Source organism: Mytilus californianus, unplaced genomic scaffold, assembly GCF_021869535.1.
Source record: "Mytilus californianus isolate M0D057914Y unplaced genomic scaffold, xbMytCali1.0.p SCAF_19, whole genome shotgun sequence".
NCBI classification, from domain to species: domain Eukaryota; kingdom Metazoa; phylum Mollusca; class Bivalvia; order Mytilida; family Mytilidae; genus Mytilus; species Mytilus californianus.
In genome coordinates this window covers 10,993,634-11,018,344 of record NW_026262667.1, presented here as the reverse complement: position 1 = coordinate 11,018,344, position 24,711 = coordinate 10,993,634, and the positions used below count along the sequence as shown (strand labels likewise).

The 24,711-nt window shown below is 30.7% G+C and overlaps 1 protein-coding gene across 11 annotated transcripts in view; it reads left to right on the top strand.

Moving 5' to 3' along the window:
* The window catches only part of LOC127726915 (uncharacterized protein C3orf20-like), a 41,964-nt gene that overhangs the window by 741 nt on the left and 16,512 nt on the right, over nucleotides 1–24,711 (top strand). For 8 of the 11 annotated variants that reach the window (XM_052234297.1, XM_052234288.1, XM_052234292.1 and 5 more), the window contains exons 2-15: nucleotides 2,841–3,674; nucleotides 7,181–7,219; nucleotides 9,531–9,617; nucleotides 10,728–10,772; nucleotides 11,550–11,637; nucleotides 12,545–12,778; nucleotides 12,959–13,120; nucleotides 14,368–14,479; nucleotides 14,998–15,123; nucleotides 15,609–15,713; nucleotides 16,483–16,589; nucleotides 18,909–19,126; nucleotides 22,617–22,755; nucleotides 23,280–23,552. In XM_052234297.1, the coding sequence (XP_052090257.1) occupies nucleotides 2,891–3,674; nucleotides 7,181–7,219; nucleotides 9,531–9,617; nucleotides 10,728–10,772; nucleotides 11,550–11,637; nucleotides 12,545–12,778; nucleotides 12,959–13,120; nucleotides 14,368–14,479; nucleotides 14,998–15,123; nucleotides 15,609–15,713; nucleotides 16,483–16,589; nucleotides 18,909–19,126; nucleotides 22,617–22,755; nucleotides 23,280–23,552 (2,519 nt within the window). In that variant the 5' untranslated portion in view covers nucleotides 2,841–2,890. The remainder of the gene's footprint in view (nucleotides 1–2,840; nucleotides 3,675–7,180; nucleotides 7,220–9,530; nucleotides 9,618–10,727; nucleotides 10,773–11,549; nucleotides 11,638–12,544; nucleotides 12,779–12,958; nucleotides 13,121–14,367; nucleotides 14,480–14,997; nucleotides 15,124–15,608; nucleotides 15,714–16,482; nucleotides 16,590–18,908; nucleotides 19,127–22,616; nucleotides 22,756–23,279; nucleotides 23,553–24,711) is intronic. The other 3 variants (XM_052234289.1, XM_052234296.1, XM_052234298.1) reach the window with 3 other exon arrangements.

Below are 24,711 nucleotides of genomic sequence, written 5' to 3'. Positions count from 1 at the left end.
TCCCCATTTCCATTCTCAATTTTACATGTAATAGTAATAGTAATAGATGACCTGAGACTACTATAACACTGTGTTATAGTAGTCTCAGAGATGACTGATATACAACTTCGCATTTAACCGATATATCATATTTATAAGGTTGCTTCCCATAATTTAGTTTTTCTAATATCCCTGCCTTTGTGGCATTCAGTAGACAGAACGCAAAAGATTACATGATTTGGACGTCAGACGAACAGAATAACCGGATAGCATCATCCTCAATCTTAAGGCCTTATGGACCACTTTACATCTGTGTGAATCCTTCAAGAATTGTGCATATTTGAACTAGAATGTCATATTTGGTTTATCCGCTGTTAATTAACAACACTTTAAAATATTGTAAAGATTTTGGTTGTCAATGAGGTGGTTCTGATCATATAAATTTTGTTTTGGTGTTTGGTCAATGAAATTGGAATCTGCCTCTAGTTTTGAAAGTGTTTCATCTAATTTGTCACCATCGTTACTTTCTATACATGTACATGTGCTTAAATTAAATTTCTAACCTTTTGAAAGACCTGTGTTTAACTCTTTGGCTGCAATGTTTTTAAAATGAATGTTGTGTCCTAAGCAGTATTTATCCTTTACATTATAGCAAAGAATTTCACACATCATACATGTATATGTCATTAGGACGCTATACCATTGTTTTTATCCTGCAATCAACCTTTTTACAATAAAAATACATGCACATGTATACAGAAAACATGAAGTGATACAGATAGTACACATATATTTATGTAACCTGCTTTTGTTGTGAGCAAATAGTTATGTTCAAATTACATCTCAGATCATTTTTGCAATTTGGGGTTCTCATAGCCATTCAGGTCTAAGTCATGTTGCTTTCATTAAAAAAACACAAATTTAACGGTTGGAAGTTAAAAATAATAGGTTTGAGCATGAATGATGCATTGCAGGATTAAAACAATATTTGTACATTGTAGGAAAATATGAAAAGTATTTGTACACACTAAGAAACAGGAGAAGAGCTCTCTACATTTCTATCCTAGCTCATTAAAATAAATTTTATATTTTGTACAATGTATGAATATTGTATATGAATTTAAAGGATACAAAAACATATCTCATTGAAGTCACAATTTATTTTCTAGAAGTTCAAGATTGTAATTATATCTTAGTTTGTTTAATATTATTAATTTGTTGTGAAGGTCTGCCAACAAGGGACATAGTTTTTTACATGTGTATGTCCCTAGCATGGTCAAAGGGTTTTAAAATTTTGAGATGTAAAAATACTCAACAAGAAAACAATAGCTAAGCTATTACTTTTACGTTTTTCTAAATTGCCAATGTAAAAATTCTTCAAAATTCAGAAAGTTCTTTCATTTTTTTGGTCTGAAGAAATCAAGAATGGTCAATTTTATACCAAAATCTTAACTGAAAATATTGATGTTGTAAAACTAAAGTTTGAATAAAACTACAAACTGTAGGTTCATCTGAAATCTATGATTTAACTCGTATAAAGGAAGGTTAGTTTGAAACATGTTTGGTATTACACCGACTGCTTCCAATTTACATCTATATGTTATGGATATTTTATGGTACTGCAAACAGTAAGTTCTTATTTACTGCAATTTTCATGTCCAGTAACCTTGTAGGTAAATTAAATGCTTATTTGCAGAAATATAAAATGCAGATTGTACTATAACATATATTCGTACATGTAGGTCTATCTTAACTTGCATGCCGGTTCCTTTATTTACCTATACCACAGGGATAGAAATTAATGCTCGCCCTGTCACCTAAGAAGACTAAAAATAAAACTGGACAATTACATGTAGTTTTGTTTTTCCAATTTTGACACCAGTAGATAATTTGAAAAGGGACAAAGCAGTACAAACTGTATTTTTGATATCTGAATTTTGAATTTATGGTTAGAGATACTTACAGGGATATGATATTGCCAAATGCCGATTCAGATTTTTCAATGACATAAATTTTAAGGCTTTAGTCTGCAGTTTGATACATGAGGGTCTAGATCTTGGACTAGATGGGTTTTCAGAAAAGAGAATCGTGTGCAAAACACACAGAATAATTGGCCAAAAAATAAAGAATAGAGAGTAATGAACCAAAATTATAAAGAATAGAAAATAATGGGCTGCTAAAATATAAAGATTAGATAACAATGGGCCAAAAAAAAGTATAGAAAAAATGGGATACAAATTAAAAGAATAAAGAAATGAAGACCCCCAAACCAGACCTTCATACATGTTATGTTGAAATCAAGAAACATTTTTATACAATTCAAAATACTACTACATGTAGATTACTTGGTTCAAAACCAAGGCCCATTTTCACAAGATTATTTCCAGATTTGTAGCTTATAAAGTCAATCGAATGGCTTGAAAAAATTTGGTTACCTACATGTACATTGTACTATCTTTTTATCCCTCTACTGACTGACTTGTTTGTTATTTAACAACCTGATTATTCAGATATCTTCAATACTATATCCCATTTTACTATTGATCCATTGTTAAGTATTTGTCAACATTCAAATTCATTTTATGATGAAAATAATATTTAACTTTTGTCAGTTTTATACTGTCTGTGTACATAGTAATTTTTTGACTTCTTATCTAATGTTCTGATAATAAAAGTTTGTATAAGATCATAAATGAAGGATTACATTGTCGATTTTAAATTTCAGATCTTGAAGTTTATTAGAACTTGTGAATTTAAAACAACTACTTCTGTTGTGTTTAAAATTTATCACATATGAATGATTTTCTTTAATATAACAACTAAAGTAAAACTTAAAACATTTTTGATTTAATTTCTTATAGATATGGCTGAGGGATAAGCCTGGGAAGTGATTAACCCATGGATTACAAGAATGGCAGCAAATGATGTGCTTTACAATGAAAAAGAAATATATTTCTTTCAACAAGAGGTGAAAAGGAAGATACCAAAACGTTGTCGTAAGGCTCCAGAGGAGTTACCAGAAGCTTTACGATTTGCACATCCAAATCCCAAAGTAGCTGCATACTTAGCTAGCAAGAACAGGGAAGCTTTAAAACAACAGGAACAAGATCCATTTGGCGATGGATTGGGAAAGAAAAGCTTGCTGCCAAATATTAACCAATCAGTCACAAACATTAAAAACCGATTAGATAGTGCCTTGTCAAATGACGAGGACTCACAAAAATATTTATTTGAAGACACTAAAAGTACATCATATTCTATTCTTCAGCAGCTAGCAAAATATTTGTATTCTTATGATGATATTGCAGATCATGTTCCAAAAAGTTTGGAATATCAGTTAATGTCAACATGGAAAGAACTTACTAATGATGTGATTTATGTACCACGGGAATGGCAGACGGTCGAAATTAAAGAACAGTATTTTAATTCACTGCGGGATACTCATAGTGATGATGAAGACGATGATGTCATTGGTGGTAGAACTTCAGTGTTAGATAAATCGTCAAGTCTAGGAAAACCAAAAGTGAAAAAAATATCAAACCGACCCCTTATACCAGAAATAATTGAAGATGATGGGAAAGGAGATAATAGAATGCCAAAAAGAAGTGATAGCAGAATGTCAACACAGTCAGTAGCAAGAAGTAAACTGGATATACGACCAGGCGGCAGAGTATCTAGGGATCATAGAGGTTCAAGTAGGTCACATTTATAAACCTGTTTCTCAAGATTCATTATTAATAGTTATTTTCAATTTTTCAAGACCCAGATAATACTAATATTATAAGGCATCATGTGTCAGTAAGTAATTTGAATGCTTCCCAACACATTCAAACTCTAAAGTTGCTGTTACAGTCTAGGCTCTCTGATATTGTTATTATTGATGTTATCCTGGGGACCTCACAGGTGGTCCTAGACATCTCATATACAATGTAATTGATATAAATGTGAATTCAAATTTAGACTTAACTTGGCACTAGACTTTATTTTTAAATTGTGCTCTATGCTAATGCTCTTTGGTCGGGTTGTTGTCTCTTTGACATATTCCCCATTTCCATTCTCAATTTTAATGCAAAAAAAAAAAAAAAAAAAATAGGTCACAGTTCATTTCAAAGAATGTATCATACCTTCCAACAATGAATGGTCTTAAGTTTACATGAAAAAGTTAATTAATATATAGACATGTTATAAAATTGTCTATTTTAGGGTAAATGATATGTACCTCATCATGAATTCTTTTTTCCATAGATTTACTAACAAAATGCATGGATTTTATATATATATAGATTATATCCTACAGATAGTATTTAAGTGATATAACTTTATTAAAATAAGTTCCATTTAACCTATTTGTATTAGTTTAGAACATTGATTAGTATATTATTAATTTCTTGTGTAGTTTTTGGACTCTTTTTTATAAAACTGATATTGACTCTAACAGAATCAAACAAACTTGTTTCCTGGACATAAGTGAAGAGTCATTACAAGCAAACACTTAAAACTGGTACAATATCTTGTGTTGAATTGGTTGTTCCGATAATGTGTTATCGCTATGTAAATCACACACAATCCATACATGTTAAATGAATTTATTTGCCAAACTACTTCAGATATCCTATACTCATAAGAGTTGTTAAGTATTAAATGGAAAAATCAATAATTAAACCTCAATTGTAAACAGAAAAGTTTTCTAATGCTTTAATGGGTATTCTTTTGTTCCCTTCTCCATGCATTGTGAAAGGATAACACATTATTAGGTATAATTTAAAACGGAAATCATTTAAAATGCAAAATCTTTCCTGTTAGGCATATTAATTATTAATTGCTAATTTATTATTTCTTCCAGTAGTAATTAACAAATGCTTTGATCTGAAAATATAAATGCAATTTAAACTATATGTTAAAAGGTTCATGTATACTTTAAAATGCATTTAAATAGTTTATGGTGTTTAATCACTTAATGCAGTTAGGAACTTTTAACTTAAACTGATTTTGAATATGCAATTAAATCATTAAATCTTACTAGTCAATTCCAGAGAAGCTTAACATACTTATTTTTTCTAATAACCTGTAATGAAAGTGTCTGTTTATACCTAGAACCTGGGACAATTATACTAACATTAGTATAATAGTCCCAGCTAGAACTTAACAGGTTGAGACCAATCACCCGGATGGGTTTTATAATAACCTAATTGGTGTTTAATGAGTGTAGGTCAATAGTAGCAAATTTTGATAAGCAACTTTTCCAGAAAATTAATAAGTTGCAAGATTGATCATCTGAAATACAGTGTCTTCCAAGGGATCAAACTTATAAACAACCAGGTATTCAGAAAAGTTACAGACCAGAAGCTGTTGCTTTTTATGTAATCATTTGCACTTTGTAATTATTCTCCCTTGAATAATAAAACATTTTGCAAGTGTGGCCAAACTTTAAATTAGATATAAATATAAGAAATGGCATGCCCTGCCACACAGGCATCTACATTTGTAACTATGTGCCATGATATTTTGAATTACATGTAGTTGCATGTTTCGTTGGATGATTTGAACTAGTTGAATGTTGCTCGTTTTCAAAGTAGCATGATAAATTCAAAATTAACTTTATTTTTCATGTCTTATTCCACTTAGATACTGATTTGTATCCTTAGATTTAATTTTATACAACTAAAAAATATTTTTTTTAATATAGAACATTGAATATCAGAAAATCAGAAGTTTAACTGTAATAAAGTCTGACTAATGTTTTTTATATCGTTAATTTGATGTTAGGATCAATAGTAAATTCAATAAAAACAATAAATCAATGTTTGTCGTGTTAACAAGTTAGGAACTGTCGTGACGTTAGGCCTCCCGCCACAAGTTTTACACTTCATCAAGAAATGAACAAGTCTTGAGACCCTGCATATTTAATTGCCTGAATGAATAAATAGTTTAGTACAATATCATATTGATCTTGATCTTTAAATTTGATGTAATTAGGAGTAAATGACACGCTATAAAATATATAATAGATGGTCTGTTACTTGTTTCTGTAATACAGTGAACAAAGATTTCATAATTTGATATACAAGTTAAATGAACTAATTTGATTATGTTTCTGTTAAATTTGAAATGTTTGGTTATATAATTTTGATGATAAGACCTTTAATAAGCTGTAAACTTTCAGATATCTTTTCTGAATATATTGTCAGTAAAAAGGATTAAGACTAAAATCTTTACATAATAAAGTAACATACCATGAGATCATGTAAGACTTGTGATTATCACACATATTGAACAGATAGGGTATCTTATTTAAAATTTATTTGGAATTAGCTGTGATTAGATGATAAAATATAGTATGAAATACCGTAAAAGGACTGTCAACACCACTGGTCAGGAAAGTTAATAAAAAGTCTTTATATTTAATATTCAAGTGTCAAATCTTAATGAAAACTAATTGCCAGTTCTAATTATAAAAAAACTTTCAAATTTCTATAGTCCAGAAATGTCTTACAGGTCTACATTGCAAGTAAAGGACTCTTTTTATGCTCCAGCCGCACTGGAGGGGACATTAAGTGTGACGGTTACCCTTGTACGTCTGTATGTTCCAAAATTAGTTTAATTTTCAGTTCTCTAACTTTAGTTTGCCTCAACCAAATGTTATGAAGCTTATACACAATGCTTATTACCACAAAACACAGATCAAGTTTGAATTTGGGTTGCATATGATCACTTTAACCATTCTTGAGTTATGTCCCTTTATAATGTTTATTTAAATTTTAATCCTGGTACCTTTGATAACTATTGTGTCCTATGGTCACATTCTCCATTTATTTTTTTAAAAGATTCTTAACACATAATTTTTTTCTTTCTTCACTGACATGTATATTCATGTAGCATGGGAATATTACATTATCTATATGTCCTAAATGTAGCATATATATATATATGATAAAAGTGGTATGGTTGTTCATGCTTAGTTTTGTATCATTTCTATAACACCAGCTATGAAAGTGGTATGAATCAAACCGTGTAAGCTGCACCAGGTACTGCACCATTGTTTTCTTTACCGGGTAATCTGATTATGATTATCAATAACTTTAAATGATAAATTAACAATTATGTTGTCAAGAGAATTAGAATGATTGTATAGTTGAAAGAAAATTGACTTTATATTTTATTTAGGATTATCTCCTAACCAGCCGATATATCTTTTATTTAGGATTATCTCCTAACCAGCCGATATATAAGCCTAGAAAGGGTAATCAATTAACAAATCTGCATTTACTCTATATCATTGCACTGCAGATGGCATGTGTCCTGCACTAAATCATGAAATTATTAGTTGATCATGATTTCAATGAAAACGTTCAAGTCAAATTTTAAATGCATGGTAACTAGGTTTGCTTTAACATTTTTGTAGGGCTGGGTACACTTGATATTTTTATTTTATTAATGCATTAGGCATTAGAGGTAAAATATTTTTTTAGTCAAATTAAATGCAAACAATGGATGAGGGAAGCATGACTGCATATTTACAGATTAAAATAATATAATCAAAATTCATTTTGCATTGTGTATAGCAATATCAAAATGCTTTGTGTGTTTTCCAATCAGAAAGTACATAAAGTTGCTGGAAGATTTGTTGGATATTCAGTACAACTACATGTCAGAAAAAAAAATCACAGGAAAATTATGCCAATATTTTTTTATCTCATTATTTAATCCAAGAAGATTTTTGCTTGTTCACCTGCTCTTAAACACAAAATAAAATCATCTCTTTAGTCCTTTATTTAGGATAAGTTGTCTGTAAATTTTTCAGTCTGTCTGAGGGTGTGGTGTACGTAGAAGTCTATATTTTATTTTACATACATGTAATTATAGATTCTTTTAGTTCTTTGTGTATTTAGGTTTGAGTATGCCCCACATCTCCTTTTATTTATGAGTACTTCTTTTATTTTGTAATTGACTTTGTGATTTCCTGAAAGTGTGTTGGTCCTATGAATAGAAGATCATTAGTTTGATCCTAGACTGGTGAAACAAGAGACCATTCATATAGTATTTACTGTTAATATGTTTAAGCATATAGCTATTAAGAGTAAGAGCAAATACCATTGTGCTTGTACTCAGAATGATGTGTTCAAACAGGAAGGACTGAACCTGATGAGCTAGAATGTGAATTTGACTCAGAAATCAGAATATTGCATTATTGGTCTAGTATAAAGCAAAGTATAGTCTTATAACTCCAACATTTCATCATCCTGAATAAGCATTCAAAATGTGACTTTGAAAGTCACTTGATGTTATATAGCAATCAACTAATCAATCTGTTATTATACATTGATTTTTGTGTCACTTCTAGATAAATTGCCAGGTAATAAAAACAATATTTTGTTCCAACAACATAACAAAATTTGAATGCATGAAGTGAATTTAACATCATCTACGTACCCATATCATTGTCAACGAAGTATACTATAAAGACTTAAAATAAACTTAAGATACTCAGACTGCATGGTCATCTAGTGTAATAGTTGTAGTTCATATCTTAAAATCATATCGTAGTAGATTTTCAACAAATTTCATTATGAGAAATTAAAAAAAAATGTTAGTCTAGGTAATTAAATAAGCAAAATTACCGTTACACAAAAAATTCTATTTTCATATTAATTTATATAATGTGCTTATATTTTTTATTGTAATTTATTTATAGATACACAAGTAGTACTACATATTACTAGTAATGATGATGATATATAGTTCATATTTATAAACCTATGATACATTTTGTAAATTAGCTTGTTTTATATTACTTATTAGAACTTTAAATGCATGAGTAGCCATTGAATTGTCAATTAATGCATATTTCTTTCTCATATGTCTCTTTTTTAAAGAACAAAAATTAACAGTGTTTGGTAACTCTTAAGTAAATTAATATTAAATTTATGGCTCACATCTTCATTTGTAAGGATTCAAAATATGTTATTTCTTTTGGTTGAAGTCTGCAGTTGCTTGCACTGGTCCAGCAAAACATCTGAAAAATAAAAATACCCCAAAAACATTGTCATGCACATAACATTGAAATACAAACAAGGGTTAACATTGCAAAGATTTTTTAATGAATTTTCTGATAAAAGTAAAAAGATTTTATAAGTTTTGAAGTTATCTGCGCTTCGACTTATTTGTTCTGTCAAAAAATATCTATGAGAATTAGGCATTAATTGATTTAGTTTTGAAAGCTGTATATCTATGAAGTATCATGAATTTTTATAATTTTCGTGGATCATTTATGTCATTGCTGGAGTTTTAGGTCCTAATTTCATGCTATTATTTTCATGCTTGTTTCAGTTGCTTGGAGTTAGCACATTTCATTTAATTTGCAAAAAGTTTGAATTTAATAATGGTTTCATTGGCTGTTTTTTGTAATATTTTAAATTAACTTGCTGCCTTTTTAAAAAAAAAAAGGTGAACTATCCACGAAACTAGAACAATTCATTTTACCACTTTGCATGTTTATTTGAATATAATGCTTATAATAATTAGAATTTTTTTCTCATCCTCTACACTTACAGTCGCAGGATTACGCTCACCAAATATCAGAAAGGGATTGCATGACGATGCTTTTTCCAATATTGCAGAAACGCCATCTGATCCAAGATGTGAGTTGTCAAAATGTTTTAATTATGATTCACAAAAAAGATAAAATTGATATCTTTCTTACTTAATGAGTTTTAGCCATTGGATAGGTAATGATAAGTTTACTTCTATTATACCCATATATATTATCCATCAACTTAATTATTCCTCTAATCAGATTGATCTTTTAGTACTAACAACCAACTAACAACCATCTAACATTTAACAAATAGTTGTGCTGGTATAAAAAACCTTGTATATGAAATATCTAATTTAATTTCAGATCAGGTAACACCTTTCTCCATTTTTCTGATACATGTACATATATTACGTCATAACTGCAGCTGTCTTTTGACTCCAACTAATTCACTATATCATTTACTTGGATGATGCTGTAAATTTTAATCTTAATATGTTTATTTAATACCACTTTGCACAGTGGTGAGTATTACATTGAGGGCAAAGATTGACCTCTGTAATGATCACTGTATTATATCCCCTATTATCTAAACACTTCCTCTGGCAAAAGTAATATGATGCACTTGATCTACTTTTGGCAAAAGTTAATCAGTCACTTTATGGTTGGGGGTTTAACCTAGGTATACTAATTCTCTCTACTACCATCAAATTGAAAATCCTTCACAGTTGTAAAAAATCTCCTTTTATGGCTTGATATATTGACTTGATTTGCAGTTTGACAAACCTACATGAGGCAACATAAAAGGATAAGAAAAATAATTAAAATAAGATATCAACACATATTGCTGTTTTTCATCTAAATGAAGTGCTTTAATTTACATCTGTTTGTCATATTATACCAGTTCAATTAATAAAAGTGATTTCTTTTGAAAACATTTATAACTGCTGCTGTATTCTATTATAGCCCTGTTACCCTGCCATATACATGTATAACTATTCCTACAAATCATTTTAATTGGACATTCATACACAAATCCTTAAAAGTACAACCAATAACAGTAATGAAAACTGTCAAAATAAGTACAAACATTTTCAATCACTATGATATGGAAGTAATGAGATGCATAGAATTGTATTGTAAGTCTTAAAAAATTCATGCATACTCATCGATTGTGACACAAAATTCTATTCTAATACTTTTCATTATTTTTCAGCAACGGCTTTAGTTACAATAAGTTTTTCATTAAAAGACAAAAAAGGTTTGTGTAACTTATTAGATAGAATATTGTTTTATATATCAAGTTATGATAACTTCTATATGTATAGAAACAGTGTGATCCATACTTTCATCACAAACAAACAACAAAAGATTTAATATTTGATCAATATATTGGTATATTTCAATTTAACTATATTGATTAAGATATAAGTGTTGAAAAATGTTTTGAAAATCTTTTTTAGATGTAATACCACCAATACATGGTACGTCACATCCGGTTTCATACGAAAAAGGGACGAAATAAAATATTCCCCTTGAATTTGACATTTCTGAGTCATAAACATATACCTTGGGGGATTCAAATCATCTTTCTTTTTTTTATTTGGTGTTTCTTGAAACTTGAGGTGACATGGTTTATAAAGCTTGTAAACAGGAAAAAAAGGGGCGACATTTTGATGGGTTAACTTCCAGTGATGGTTATTATCTCATATGCAATTAAATGTATGTAAAATTTTGACTGTAGTACTGGACAGGATAATACTTGACTCATGCCATGTAGTTCTTTATTTGATACAAAGATAAATTCTGCACTATTTTTTAAAAATGCCAAATTAACAAAGACTAATAGGGAAAAAACAATGGTGGTATTACACCTTTAAGAAATTTTATTCATCTCGGGTATGTGGATTTATCTTCCATTTTATGGCTATTACAATATCTTATGAAATGAAAATTTAAAGTCTTTTTTTTTTTGTTTATTTCAAGAAAACAAATAATTAAGAAGAAAATGTGTTCACTCTACTAATGTTCTTTTTAGGTGTAATAATGGACAACAACGTAGAAGAAGTAGACAGGAAGAAATTGCAAGAAGAATATGAAGCTTTTAAAGAACTTATTAAGACAGTGTATGTATTTCAATTTTAATTATTTTTATTTAAAGTAGTACTAGGCTATAATGAAATTATAGACCATAGTAGTATTGGGCTATAACCTAAAAAATGATAGATTATTATACATTTTGAAATACATGTAATGTAATTTACCTCCAGTCATTTCCAAAAATCTCCCAAATTTGATAAAAGAGTAAATATATGACACCAAACTTTGTTTTCAACAGGGGTTTCATTATCTTTCATGTTGACTGGTACACTCCTATTTGTAGGTGGAACATTTCAATATATTCAATGAACATTTTATATAAAAATTCCTTAATTCAGGCGGTACTTATCAGTAGCATAGGAGAGTAAAAGTGCCGGGTACTGCCTCCTAATGAATGGCCTGTTCAATCTGAAGATCTAATTACTAAATGTTCATAATTTTGAGGTAAAAGTAATTCACTGAGCCATTTTTAATATATATGATGGATAGGATTCTTTTTGTCATATCGATTTATGTTAAGTGTTGCTATGTTTATTTGCATTTTATAGTATTTATATATTATTTATTTATCTCAAGTATGGTGCTTTGCCAAATTTAACATTTACATGCATTTGTTTCCTATCATTAAACTGTCCTGAAGACGCCACCATAAGTGGCGAAATATGTAGACCAGAATAAAGCATTTCCTTGCAGTAATCCAGGATGTTGTTGTCTTTTTATAGTTTTATTTTCCTGAGGTTTTCAGACAACGGCAGCATACTTCGGTATCCATCCTGATTATTCTACCAGCTTTACCGTTCAAAGGTGTTGGTTCACTCGATGTATATTTACATGCAGAATAAGAATTTATTTAATTTATCATTCAAGACTAATCACCTGATTAATCAAAAATAAATGATCTTTTGTTTTATATTTACTTTTTTTTCTTTTCAGAAAACAACAGCAACAAGATGATCTTGATGAAGGAAAAGATAAGCCAGTTGTTGTTCGTTACTATGGAGACCACAAAAAAGAAGTCCTGCTGAAATACAGAAAGTCACCTGTAAAAACAGATAGTCCAGTTTTAGGAAAGTCCGGCAAAATCCGGATACCAATCATTGGAGATGATAGAAATGAAGGGAAACAACTCATACAAGCCACAGTTCATGACGGAACAAGCTTTGTGTAGTATCCTTTGTTAATTAAGTCATAGAATATTTGTAATGACTTGAATACAAGGTGTTACATCAATAATGTAATTACAATAATTTCATAATTTATATGTACTTGGTAAATATATAATTTGTCTTAAATGAAACTTTTTTCTCAATTTATTAAAAACAGTAAATTATCCTTAACTATTTGAAGTTATCCCTCTGGAAAGCCAGCTATAATGTTTAGTTCTGCAGGATATGGTCGGCCAGGATATTACTTGGTAGCGTATGATGATGGCAACAATCCCAGAATGCTTGCTTGTTTTACTCCCTGTGGCAAGGGTGTATGTTTTAGCAATACTGGCAAAAATATCAGGTAAATATGTTGTAAGTTATGAGTTGATGCATGTGAAGTCATCACAAGTTTGATACATAAATTTTTTCCCTGAAGTCCACAGGTGTTTTGGTGAGTTTTTGATAGCCATTAGAATGAAATAACTAATTAGTTTTGAATACGTTTGACGACACCACTTTGGTTGTGACTTGATGAAGGTGCAATTGAAACTAAAAATTATAAAGATTATCAAACTGACAGGATAAGGGATATGTCCCCAGAAACAAAAATTTCAAAGGAAATCAAAACACTGAATAAAAAAATCAATGACCCCTAAAAACTGGAGCAAAGACTGAAAACTGCCGTCAAATCTAAAAGCCTCATCAAGTGTATCAGACTCAATTTATTGATTGCATGACTTACATCTTGTCAAGTTACAAACATGAATTTACTACTTTTGATATTATAATTAGCATTCTAACATGACGGTCTTCAAACGCTTTGAGTACACACCCGTGGTAAAATATGAATATATTGTTTGGGCTGTTCCAATCGTACTCCCGCGTCATATGTTTTTTATGAATGAGCTACCCGACGTCATAGAACGATGACGTAAGAATATAAGCATTTTACGGGAAAATACACGATTGTGAAACCGAAAATCATCACAACAAGCAAATGTAAACAAACGATGCAAAAATGTGCTATATAAGCCATTTTTTGTATACATATAAGACATATAAGTACAATTATCATTTAGATTCATCCAAACCTATCTAAATATGTTATTGTAAATAGTTTAAGCATGCCATTTATTCAGTTTGCTCCGGTCTTTTACGTCAATTTAATAGTGCGTTTATTTATGGGAACGGCAAATAATGCCTTCATCTAGAGCGCTTCGATCCAAAACAATTGCCGTATTTGTCCTATTAGAATCGAAATAATTCATGGGGCTTGAATATATCGTGATTTTACCATGGGTTGTCCCTTTATGCCGATATTTTACCCCTCGCTATCACTCAGGGTAAAATATTTGTCATAAAGGGCCAACCCGTGGTAAAATCACGATATATTCAAGCCCCCATGAATTATATCTTAATTAAAATATGTGCTTTAACCTAAGATTAATACCAAGCATATTTGTTTAAACACATCTCTTATTTTATCTTAGAATAACTACAAAATAAAAAAAATGAAAATAAGAATCTGTGGCATCATAACTGATGAGACAATTATCCACATTTTTATCAACACAGAAATAACTTTAACAACTCTACTTTTAATTTTAGGTTTCTGTCTACAGCAAAGGGAGGTCATTTAACAGACACTGATGGTAGTGTAATACAGAAATGGAAATGGCCGATGAGCAATGTTAAACTGGGGAATCCTGTCATGTTACAGGTATGTAAAACTGGGGACTCCTGTTGTATTACAGGTATAAATCATTTCTTCTTGTGAACTTAACATGACCTTGGCAAAAAAAAGTTTGCACAAAGAAAGTTTTTTTAACACATATGTAATATTTTATATTTTAAAAAAGCTTATATTTCACAATATCTTATATTTCACAAAATGAAAGTAGAAATTAACTTCAACACAGAACACAACTAAGTCATTGTGGTTGATTTACAACAGTTTGTACTCCTCCAATAAAGCCATCTATTGAATCAATACAGATATTACTAAACATATCCTTTAAGAAAAGTTTTTGTCAATATTAATAACTATCCTGCTTTCTTGAAATGAATTATCTGAAATTGATGATAATAAAAAAGGATGTAATTCAGAGTTTTATCTTGATATTTATGATACTGAGCAAAAATTTTACATTACAGAAGGTCAACTGTGTTCTTTTTTTCATTTGACAGAAATCTGTATGCTGTATACCTTTCAGCTATAAACAATTAGTATTTTTTTAGCTCAATAACCACCTAGTGTTCAGATGTTATAGTCAGACCAGTATGGCCATCGTGTTCAGCTGTCAGAAAGAAACAGCAAAGTTTCCTATCTTACCTTATACCGGAGCTGTGGAGAAGGAAGACAATGTAAATATATTGGTTAGATAGTCATACTTAGTCATGTATACAGGTTTCTAAAAGGGGATAGTGACTTTCCAATATTTGTTTATCCAGTTTTCCAAAAGCATACTTTAACATTGCAATGAAAATGACAGCAGCTATGTTTCTTCCCGTTCTCAGAAACTCCTTGATCACTCTGCCAAGAAAAAGCTGCAGAAAATGTTTCTTACAGCTTTAAGAAAGTCCATGATGATTTGATATGATTAAGAAAAATATTTGAAAAACTTTTTATCATAGTCAAGCATTTGTTGTTACTGAAAAGATGAATATGTATTTTGTAAAATATCATGAAAACAATAAAATAATTTTCACAGCTATTAATGACTTCCCTGGTTAATAGTGTAGTTGGAATAATCCATAAGTATTTTATTTTATTTATTTTTTTTACATTTCTATATTGGCAATTTCCTAAAATAAAATTTTGATCAATTTGCAATTTGTTTTTTTTTTAGGAACAGTTACTTACAGGACTTAACTTTACTTCAAGAGCAGCCAAAGAACTTATGAGAATTTTTGCACCTAAAACCAAAACAAAGAACAGAGGAAAACAGAAAAAGGTAACATTGCAATTGAATTTGAAATTCAGATCAGATTTGTATGAAGTTGCATTACTATCGGTACATATCAGTTTGACGACTATTTTGAAGCCCTGCCCACAGGCCATGGTCCAATGACTGAATAAATTAGCAATTTTAAATGTTAAGTTTTCTTCTTAAGTTAGTTTGATAGGAACTACTTACAATAGACAATGATATTTTCCATAAAGTAACATTGCTGTCTGTATATCTCAGTTTGACAACCATTTTAAGGCCCTGCCCACTAGTTCATGGTCCAGTGACTTTGAATTAATTATCAATGTTGCTGTCCATCAGATGGTCTTTTTCTGAATTTTATGCAGACGATGGTTTTACACTAGTAATTTTTTGGGGCCCTTTATAGTTTGCTGTTCTGTGTGAGCCAATGCTCCGTGTTGAAGGCCGTACCTTGACCTATAATGGTTTACTTTTATAAATTGTAACTTGGATGGAGAGTTGTCTCATTGGCACTCATACCACATCTTCCTATATCTAAATAAGACATATATCTGTCAACAGTTTATTACTGAATATTCAAAAATTGTATGCCCCTGTAAGTAGGTAAAAGATGAACAACAGAACATGTAGATTGTAAGAAAAAACAAATTGTTGTTGTGTGAACTTTGCATTAATTAATATAGCTAATGATAAAGATTTCAAAGATATGGTTATTATACACTGTTATAATTGTGTTTCCTCCAAACTAAATTCTGCTTTACAACCAGTCAATAAAGTGTAAAATTACTTACAGGTGAAAGCCCACATAGCTGAAATACAGAAGTTATTAGAGTTTCCTGATAAACTGCAGTATGAACACGAATCTGAAAGAGACTTAGCAAGATTACAAAGAAAAGCAAAGTAGGTTTTTATTTGGGAATTAAATGAATACAGAGATAATGGACATGAGACAATACTGTACTCCCTTAAACTAGTTGCAAATAATATATCTAGATAAAAAAGAAAAGGAAAGAAGTTTAAAACATATTTTCTTGTTATACACATATTATTGTATTGTTGGATTGGCATTAAATAGTCAGTATTTTTCTGACCACTGATGTCTATGGGAATTATTGACGAAGCATTGCCAAAAAACTAGTAAATAAAATCCTCAGTCTGATATGGGCTTGTCTAGGGATGATATAAAAATGCCAATGGGCAAAAGAGTATGGAAATCATGCACATGAGACAATACTCTATAAAACTTCATAAAAATATCAATATATCAAAAGATCTGTGCTTTTATTGCTGTTCTTCATCTTGAGAATGTGTTCAGTGATAAACTAAAAATTTCACATGTAACATCAACTAAGTATTGACAGAAATATTGTTCTATATGCTGGAAATTCAAAGGTTTTCAAAAAATGTAGAGAATATACAGCAAATTACCATTAGTTAATGTATGCGTAAGAAAGTGCTGTAAAATTGACTTGTTGTCAAGTGAAAGACATTTAGATTGGAACTAGAGATCATTAGATAACGTACACATTAGATATTTACAAGTCATGGAATGTTTTCATTTTAACTAATAATGTAAATCGGTTGGAAATGATCAGTATTTAGATTCTTAATACATTTTTTTTGTAGTTGCATATATATGAAAAGTGAAATAAAAAAAATCGATCGTTATTTTTGTGAAACTCATACATATTTGATGGTTACATGCTGTGAAATGTTCATTAAATCTTTTATTGCAATATTCACAGAGAAAACTGAATTCAGTTGATGTTAACCATTGTTGAATCAGTAAATGAAACTTATTTTTCTATGAATATTAAGAGTGGACAAAATGAAAGAACAACAATTCTATTGTGGCTTACAGTTTCAATCAAGTATGATCATTTTTTGTCGAGCCTGCGACTTTTGTCTCAGAAAGCTTGACATAGGGATAGTGATCTGCCGGTGGCAACATCCACGGCGGCATTAATTAACTATTAAAAAGCGTAATATTTCAGAAGATAGAAGACCTGGATGCTTCAAACTTTGTATAGAGATGCCTAATGTGATGAAGTCTCCTTCTGTCATATGTCTGTTGGCCTTGACCTCATTTTCATGGTTAAGTGACTATTTGAAAAAAAAGTTGATTTTTTGTAATGTTAATTTCTCTCTTTTTACGAGTAATAGGATGACTATATTTGGTATGTGCATACCTTGCACAGTCCTCATGCCTGTCAGACAGTTTTCACTTGACTTCGACCTCAATTCATGGATCAGTGAACAAGGTTAAGTTTTTGTGGTCAAGTCCATATCTCAAATACTATAAGCAATAGGTCTCCTATATTTGTTGTATAGAATGATTGTAAGGTGTTCATGTCCAACTGGCAGGTGTCATCTGACCTTGACCTCATTTTCATGGTTCAGTGGTTAAAGTTAAGTTTATGTGTTTTGGTCTATTTTTCTAATACTGTATAAAATAGGTCAGCTATATTTGGTGTATGGAAATATTTTATGTTGTACATGTCAGTCTGGCTGATTTTATCTGACCTTGACCTCATTTTCACGGTTCATTGCTCAAAGTTTTTGTGTTTTGGTCTGTTATAAGCAATAGGTCAACTATGTTTGGTGTATGGAATGATTGTAATGTTTATATGTCTGTCTGGCAGGTATCATCTGACCTTGACCTCATTTTCATGGTTCATTGGTCAATGATACATTTTCGAGGTTAAGTTTGTTTCTTAGATACTATATTTGATACGCCAACTATATTTGATCCATGGAATGATTGTAAAGTGTACATGTCTGTCTGGCAGGGTTCATCTGACCTTGACCTCATATTCATGGTTCATTGGTCAATATAAAGTTTTCATTGTTTGGTCTGTTTCTTGTATACTATAAGCAATAGGTCAACTAAATTCAATGTATGGAATGATTGTAAGGTGTACATGACTACATTTATTTCTGGCATGGTTTATCTGACCTTGACCTCATTTTCTTGGATCATGATAAGTCAATGTGATACTTGTAGTTAAACTTTATATTTAGGGCTATCAACATAAAATCAATGGTAGTAAAGTAGGCGAGACATTTCAGCGTGTGCACTCTTTACAATTAAGTTCTATAAAATTTGTAAGCAATCATAAAAAGATAATATTCAGATTTATATCTTGTATTATGAAATTCTGAAATACATATGAAATACAAATTACAAATGTTCATTTTCAATGTAATCTTAATTTGTAGAAATTTAGTTGATGACTGGATGGAACATTATCGTGTAACGATTGGACTTATCTCCCCTGATATTAGCAGAATGAAAGATCGACCTGAATTTACAGATTACAGACGCAAGATACAATCAGCTAGAATATCAGAAAGAATGGATAGAGACACAGCAAGCCAGAAAGCAGTTCTTGACCTGGCAACTGACAGACGAATTAGAGCTCCCTCTGCCCCATTAGGTAATTGCAAAGGGAAAAAAGGGTTTTGTATACTTACTTATATCCTACCAATGAATTATTTTTCTGTACTGATGAAGGTATATATATACTTTACTGCAATATTAGATAACTGAACATTACAATTGTATACTGCAATTATAGAATACTGAATATTTGTGCATTTTGGGGTCCATATACCTTAGAAAAATTCAATATCTAATATTTTATTTTTATTTTCAGGAAAATTTGATGCAAATTGTTTTAAGATATCAAAAATGTCCTAAGCAATCCTTGGTTCAACTTTTAAAACTTTATGAATTTGAAGTTGTGTTTTACTAAACTACTAAACCAATATCAATGTCACTTCGTAAATCAAGGTTTGACATGTCATATTGTTTGTTAAAGAAAAGGTCAGCCGTATTTATATTTATAATTAGTACATTATATAAAAAGTTTTTACCTGATACTTTTATTTTGATTTGCGTATATTATGACTTACAGATTACATATTTGTTTTAGCCCGTTCTTGCCTCAAGAAAGGTAAAGTTAACCCTATCTTAATGATCACCTATACCCAAAATCCCTGTCCTGTATTACCTGAATGAATCCTTAAAAACAGAATTACTGTTTGTAACGGTTGAAATAAGAATTTCATCATTTGTTTGTCATTATTGCCGGCAGATTTTATATAGGGCAAGTTAAGTTCAAAATTAACACGCCTGCTTGATTTGTTAATTTTGTTATCTTACATAGTTTTAAAGTAAAATTTATTAAATTAGATTTTAATTTAAGGTAGATGGGGTGTCTAAATTATAATCCATAGAATTTTTTAATAATTTGCCAAAATGTAGTTTATATCATGCTTTTTAAAAAAAAATAATAAAAAGAATGGGTCACGGGGCTTATTTTCACGCTACAGATTGTGCAAAATTGACAGATTTTGTATAGATTATGCATGGAAAAACCAATTTTCTGCTATAAAACGAAAACTACACCATAGAATTTTGAGATAAAATATGAGAAGATAGCTCTACTAGTATGCTTTCAGATAAGAAAAAGAAAAAATGGGGTCACGGGACCCGTTTTCTTGCTACATAATAAAATAGGTAAATTCCTAACACATTCTATTGTAAATGTAACTTTATCTGAATTATCTGCCCTTACATTTGAGTTGCCTCCCCTTATGTGGCAAAGTTGGAAAAAATAGAATCAAACAAAAGTATTCTTTTTTTTATAAAATACAACCATAAATATGATAAAATAGATCATTTTCTATATTGAAATGAAAATTCTTACACATGAATTACCTACTACTCTCAAAATTTGCACCTTTTATTAAAGATCTAGACCGATTGTTTTCTGGTATTTTAAAATCCAAGATGGAGGAAGACACCCTATCTACCTTAAGAAGGGATTTCAACTTTTTGATTGATTAGTTTTGCAAAGTCTTTTTTAACTCCAAAGTACTTCATTGCCTTTTTGAACTAGAACACTAAATTTACCTACCCTGGCATATTTAATCTTGAAAACCATTTGTAATTTATTTTATGTTTTATTCAACAATTTTGATAAATCAGCCCTAATATTATTACTGCAAATAAAGTCACACGAGCAGAAACTTTAGAATATCATTTTGGTGGCAGCATTAATTTTCAGAAAGTAATTCATACAGTTGATTCCTATCTAATATTTCCCCTGGCCCAGCAAAAATTGGTATAGAGGTAGCTAACACAATAACCATTTCAACCAGTCACTTCTTGCATGACCTTGTCCTAATTTTAACATTCCAGTAACTAGATTTTTTGGTAATGTCTGTTTCTCAGTAACTTTGCATGACTTGTTAATAATTTTTGGTATGTGGATTTTAAGTAAGAAATTCATGGCCATGTGCAAAATATGTTGTAAGCCTGAAGCCATTACCTTATTTTAACTGTCTAGTGAATTATTTTACTATGTGTCTTTTCAGAAGCTACGCTTGTTAAATCCACAATATTTTGTTTATGATTTACTTGTCATTAATATTTGCCGGCTTGAAATATCTTATATGACATGGTAATCATTTGTTTATGTTCCAGTTGGTATATTGAATGTTTTTGGATTAACTTCCTTGGTAACAAAGCATGCTAAATTGAAAGTATGTAAGCTTACTGGAGGGAGTACATTTCGATCCAAAAGATGTCATAAAACTTTGTTAGCATTTTTTGTTGTTTATAGATATAGATGTATACAGATAAGACATTTTAGGGAGTTATGTCATTTTGTGTTGATCATAGTGTTCAAGGTATGCTAAAGCTAATTGAAGTTCAACTCTAAACAAAAACCTGACCATATGTCCTATGTATTATTAAGTCTTCCAAACTCAGTTATACTTCCTCTTCTGTAGCTTTTCTAACTTGAACTTATCCGCAGCATTTTTCCAAAGCTGCTTGTCAGATTACCTGAAGGTTCCACAATATGTTAGACTAACATGTCCAGTGGTGCAATCAGACTTTTATTTGTGCATCAGGGGCTATTAAGGAGTACTTTAAGGGGCCATAAGAAATGGGTTAGTTATGGAACCCTATGGGATGTTTTAATTTTTTATTTTCAAATGATTATAACTTTAGAACAGATAGTGATAGACACATGGAGTCTTCAGTAATGACCATGGGAACATATGGCCTACTTCAAGGTCAAAAGGTAAATGGTCACCTATGACCTTGACCTTTGACCCTGAACATTTTTTTTTCAATTTACACAAAACACAAAATTGGAGAATCTATATAATTGAAAATTTCTACATGATGAAACAAATGGAATGAAATATAGGGTTAGTCCCCAATGGTCACCCCTACCCTCTGCCATTTGAGAATGTTCTTATATCTTGTAAATGGTCAAGATCCCCAACCCTAAACCATTAATATTCCTGTTTGTCATGTCAAAATGATTTGAATGATATACAGGGTTATTCCTCAGGGGTCATCCCCACTCCCTGCCATTTAAATATGTTCAAATATCTTTTTAAGTGGTTAAGATCCCCACCCCTAAACCATATTTTTCTGGTTTGACATGCCAAGATGAATTAAATGATATCTAAGGTTAGTCCCAAGGGGTCATCCCCACCCCCTGTCATTTGAATATGTTCACATATCTTATAAGTGGGTGAGATCCCCACCCCTAAACCATATATTTTCTAGTTTGACATGAAAAGATACATTAAATGAAATATTAAAGAGGTTCCCAGTGGTCATCCCCACCCCCTCTCATATAAGAATGTTCTTATATCTTGTAAATGGTAACGATCCCTACTCCTTAACCATATAATATCTGAAAGATGAATTGAATGAATAATAGGGGGAGTCCTTAGGGGTTTGTTCTAATGGGGACTTTGTTCGGGAGACTTCGTCACAGCTTCCTGTTACAATCATTTCTTGTTATTTCTGACTTTATTGTTATTACGTTTACTGCAGAGTATTTATAAGAACAATGGTTTCAAAAGTTAAAATTGAAAAAGATGATTTTTTTTCTTCAGTTTTATCACGGACCACACCGAAAGACACTGCAAGGAAGTCTGCTGTGGCATCGGTGGTTAAATTTGACGATGAGCCACATGAGATTGGTGATGACGACATGTCACCCACTGCACTAGCTGTTCTAGAGAGATTAACACAGTATGAATACTATTTCTTAGGGAATGGGGCTATATTTTGACAATTGTTACTTTTTGTTGCAGATTGACCATAGATATGGAGCTGGTTGACACACTATCTTGAGAGGTCAACACTCAAAATGATATGACATGTTTTGCCACCTATTTTTGGGACATGTCACTACAAATATCAGCAAATAAGTTTGAAATGTCTATTTTCAAGGTCAAGGTCACAAAATTAGTTCAGTTGTACATCCCCATATTCAAATATACCTAGTTGTGTCATGACTCATAACTTTTGAATTGCTTGAAAGATAAAAATGATATTTTGATTTTTTTGTTGTCAGCCACCATAAGGTGTGTTTAGATTTAGGTTAAAATGTTGACTGCAAGGTTAAGGTCACAAATGTAGTTTGAAATACATAAAGTTGTGTCTGAAATATACTTGTCTAAGAACCAATTGAAACAAAATATGGTGAACTTTTCCTTTTTCAAAGTATACAAAGTAATCATACATTTTAATATTTTGTATAATTTATTTTTTAGATCGGCTGGTAAAAGATCAACTAGAAGTACTAGAACAAGTCTATCTAGTGCTCCTGTGTCACGACAGGTTACAAGCTTGAGCCATATAGACTTGTCAACTGTCAAAGTCCATTGTCCAATAGCTATTCGACAACAGCTATTAGGATTAGAGCGGCCATCTTGTCGTTGCAGCAGACATTACATTCCACAGATCACTGACATTGAATATGATGATTTTGTATCAACAGAAGCTCCTGAATCACAAGTTATTGTTATCTCCGTTATTTCGTCATTGTAAGTCAACTTTCACAATATAAAAATAAGGAGATGTGGTAGGATTGACAATGAGACAACTATCAACCTAAGTTCAAATGAAGTGGATGTAAGCAATTATAGGCAACTGTACGACCTTTCAACAATGAGAAAAACCCATACTGTATAGTCAGCTATAAAAGGCTTCGACATGAAAAATATGAAACAATTTAATTAAGAGAGGTAAAGAAAAGTATAAAACTTTTTTTCGTAGTATGTCGTCCGTTAACTTTTACAAAAATCTTCTCCTCTGAAACTAATGGGCCAAATATAAACAAAATTGGCCACAATCATTATTAGGGTATCTAGTTTGAAAAATGTGTACAATGACCCATCCTGTCAGCCAAGATGGCTGACATGGCTAAAAATAGAACATAGAGGTAAAATGCAAGTTTTGCCCATTATTTTGAAAATCTGATAGGGCAAATATGTTCAAAATGTTGAGCTCTACCAACTTCTTCGTTTACACCAAAACTGCCAGACGGCTTCTTATAGGAGATATTGTCCTTAAGTGATGATTTTTACCAATTTTGTGCATTATTGCCTAATATCTTAAAAACTATGATAGATAGATAGAAACTTTAAAAAGCAAAAATGATCAGCAGGACAAGATCTACAAATAAGTCAAACATAGCAGAAATCTTCAGTTGACTCATTATTAGAGTTGTTGCCCTTTAATGACGATTTTTACGATTTTTTTCTGTTTCTGCTTAATGTCTTAAAACCCAGAATAGTAAGATAGAAACTTTTAAAGCAAAAATTTTCACCAAGACAAGATCTACAAATAAGTCAACATAACCGAAATCATTAGTTGAATCCTTATTGAAGTTATTGGCCTTTAATAACGATTTTTTTCCATTTTTTCCCATTTTTCCCTATTATCTTGAAAAATGTTATAGATAGATAGAAACTTTAAATAACACAAATGATCAGCAAGACAAGATCTACAAATAAGCCATTATGCCCTTAAATGATAATTTCTAACATTTTTATGCATTTCTTTACTATAATCTTGAAAACTATATTAGATAAATAGAAACTTTAAAAAGGGAAAAATTATCAGCAGGATAAGATCTACAAATATTTCCACATCACTGAAATTGTCAGTTAACTCAGAGTTATTCTCTTAAATGATGAGTTT